This window comes from Eimeria maxima, genomic scaffold (assembly GCF_000499605.1).
Source record: "Eimeria maxima Weybridge genomic scaffold, Emw_scaff2652, whole genome shotgun sequence".
In the NCBI taxonomy this organism is placed as follows: Eukaryota; Apicomplexa; class Conoidasida; order Eucoccidiorida; family Eimeriidae; genus Eimeria; species Eimeria maxima.
In genome coordinates this window covers 163-2,489 of record NW_013565504.1, presented here as the reverse complement: position 1 = coordinate 2,489, position 2,327 = coordinate 163, and the positions used below count along the sequence as shown (strand labels likewise).

Genomic DNA, 2,327 nt, shown 5'->3' with positions numbered 1-2,327 from the left:
TGGGCTACTGGTTTCATCTTAAGCATGCAATTTAATTGTACTGCTCGATGAAACCTGACTCGCTTATGCGGGGCTGATCCTGAGAAAAACCATGGAAGTATCAGTTCGTGAAGAAGGCCAGATGCATTTAGTCTACTTTTATGCAGCCAGCTAGAAGATATCAGGCGCTGAAGAAGTCAGGCAGTTGTTGCTCGTGTAGTTTGTAGGTGATAGGTGTCCTTTAGACTAGAAGCCCCAGAGGGTGGGGGTTGTATTTATACATTAAGTGTGATCAAGTATTTTGCCACCTGTTGGTGTTGACGTCTATCTGAATTTTAAGGAAGAATTTTGTCTTTGGGTGTTTTGTTGATGCGCAGAGCATCAATGGGGTATCAACCCATCAACTTGTAAAACTTTTTCACTTGAAGTTTACCTTCTTTCTGTCAACATTTGTAGGTGTTTTCAAAAGGTATAATGTAGCATTTTTCAATATCAGATCTGCAGTTTTAGCATATTACGAGTTAAGAACCCATTAAGGCCTATTCGCATTGCAAAGGAGAATAAAAGCCCTTTACAGGAAAAGTGTGGAGTTCGAGAATAACAGTTAAAAATCAAGAAAAAATGTTTCGTTATCATATAGCAAACGCATACGCTGCGGCGGTTCGCTGCCTGTTCAACAAAGAGTCTGCTGCTTCTCTCTACTGTTGGTCGCTGGCAGTCAGATCAACCGTGTCAGGGTCGATTCCATGCCTACAACGACAATAAGAAGACGAAGGCAAATAAGAAACACCGCATCTGACATCTTTAGTGCGACCCAGGCAGAGCAGAGGAAACCCTAAGGCATGAATTGCATCATTAACTGCAAGATAAGACAATAACAACTAAACAAACCGCTGAAAAACAACAAACAACTGCACAAGGACAAATCAATGAAGGAATATGTGTAAGGAAGCAAAGGCAATACAACCTCACCGACGTAGGTTTGCCCGCTCAAGGGCATAAGGCCAGCACGTGAGGTTATAGTTGCGGTAGTCCGGAATTCCATAAGACCTAAAACGAAGACATGGTTTTAAGGCAAGTTCGCACCACAAGAAATGCAACAGGCAACAATAAAGAGATACTTTGCTCCTTGGGTTTAGGGTTTATAGCTGTGCGGCGGCTTGCAAGGGGGAGATGGTTGCTCTAATATGCACTTAAACTCTCCCACTAAGATGTATTTCCTATGCAATATCGACAATGGATGCAACGCAAGAAGAAAAGCGGATGAATATCCAAGAAAAATGAGATGAAAGCAACGAGAAGGAGCAAATAAAGAAAACCGGCGGCAGTAGGAACAAAGACAACAAAACAGACAGACTGCGCAGAAAGAAAGTGAACAATAAAGTTTTCTTTAAACTTGTTTAAAAGGAAGAAAACATATCTTTGGCAAGATATCAAAAGGAAGCGAATTGCTTGTCTTTTCTGTAATATGAGTGCATATCTTCTGTCTTCCCTCTCCTCACCATCTCGCATATTTGTCAAGAGCCACTATACCAAAAACACCTCCCCAAAATGTTTTTGAAAACCATCCCGACCTGAAAAGAAGGCCCATATGCGCCATTTCCTGGGGGATAGCAGAGAAAAGAGCGAGTAAACAACGCAAAAATTGAAGAAAAAGATCCTCTAAGAGAACAAACAAACGGGGGAAATCGACGTCAACACATAAGAGGAACAACTGTCAAGATTAATTTAAGTGTAAATATTGACTTTCGGGGGAGTAAATGAGTAAATATAAAGTGCAGAGGGAGAGATGAAAAGTAAGAACAGGGAATTCAGCTGAACTCCGCATAGCCTCCGGCAAGTTCTGCGTGATACTGAGATTAAAATAGCATTCTCTTTATGTTTATTTGTCAATACTTAAACAGTTTTCCCCTCAATTACTTAAAATCACCGAATTTCCTCACACTTCATTCGCGTTTTAAGCTGACTGCTGGCGCATGCCACCGGAGTCCTACTTACCGCGCCGTTTTTCTTGTATTCCCCCTCGTCTTTGATTATTTCGATGCTTTTTTTTTCGGTAATGTAAATTCAGAGGCAAATATATTTTATCCTAAAAACATGCACGAGGTGCCGGCGCCACGGGGAAGATCGAGTGTCGCCAGCCCTAAGAGCAACACAGTTTATGCCATTGACTTGGCATATATACTTGCTATTCCTTATTATCTGTTTTTGGATAATTTCGAATTAAGTATAATTTGTGAACACTCTTCTTTATGTTCTCGCCTTTCCAAGGCGATTTTATCTATTCCTTATCAGTTTTTCGCCCTGCTGCTCTGCTCAACTGTGGCGGGCGAAGATCATGAACGGCG

General features: G+C 41.4%; 1 protein-coding gene across 1 annotated transcript; it reads right to left on the bottom strand.

The window, feature by feature from the left end:
- Window positions 1–677: 677 nt before the first annotated feature.
- EMWEY_00059160 (Conserved Plasmodium protein, related) lies at window positions 678–1,929 on the bottom strand (the record flags this gene model as incomplete). The annotated part of the gene is made up of 4 exons (XM_013481032.1): window positions 678–729; window positions 952–1,029; window positions 1,482–1,553; window positions 1,910–1,929. The coding sequence occupies 4 exons, from the start codon at window positions 1,927–1,929 to the stop codon at window positions 678–680; spliced, it is 222 nt and encodes a 73-aa protein (XP_013336486.1).
- Between the last annotated feature and the right edge of the window lie 398 nt (window positions 1,930–2,327).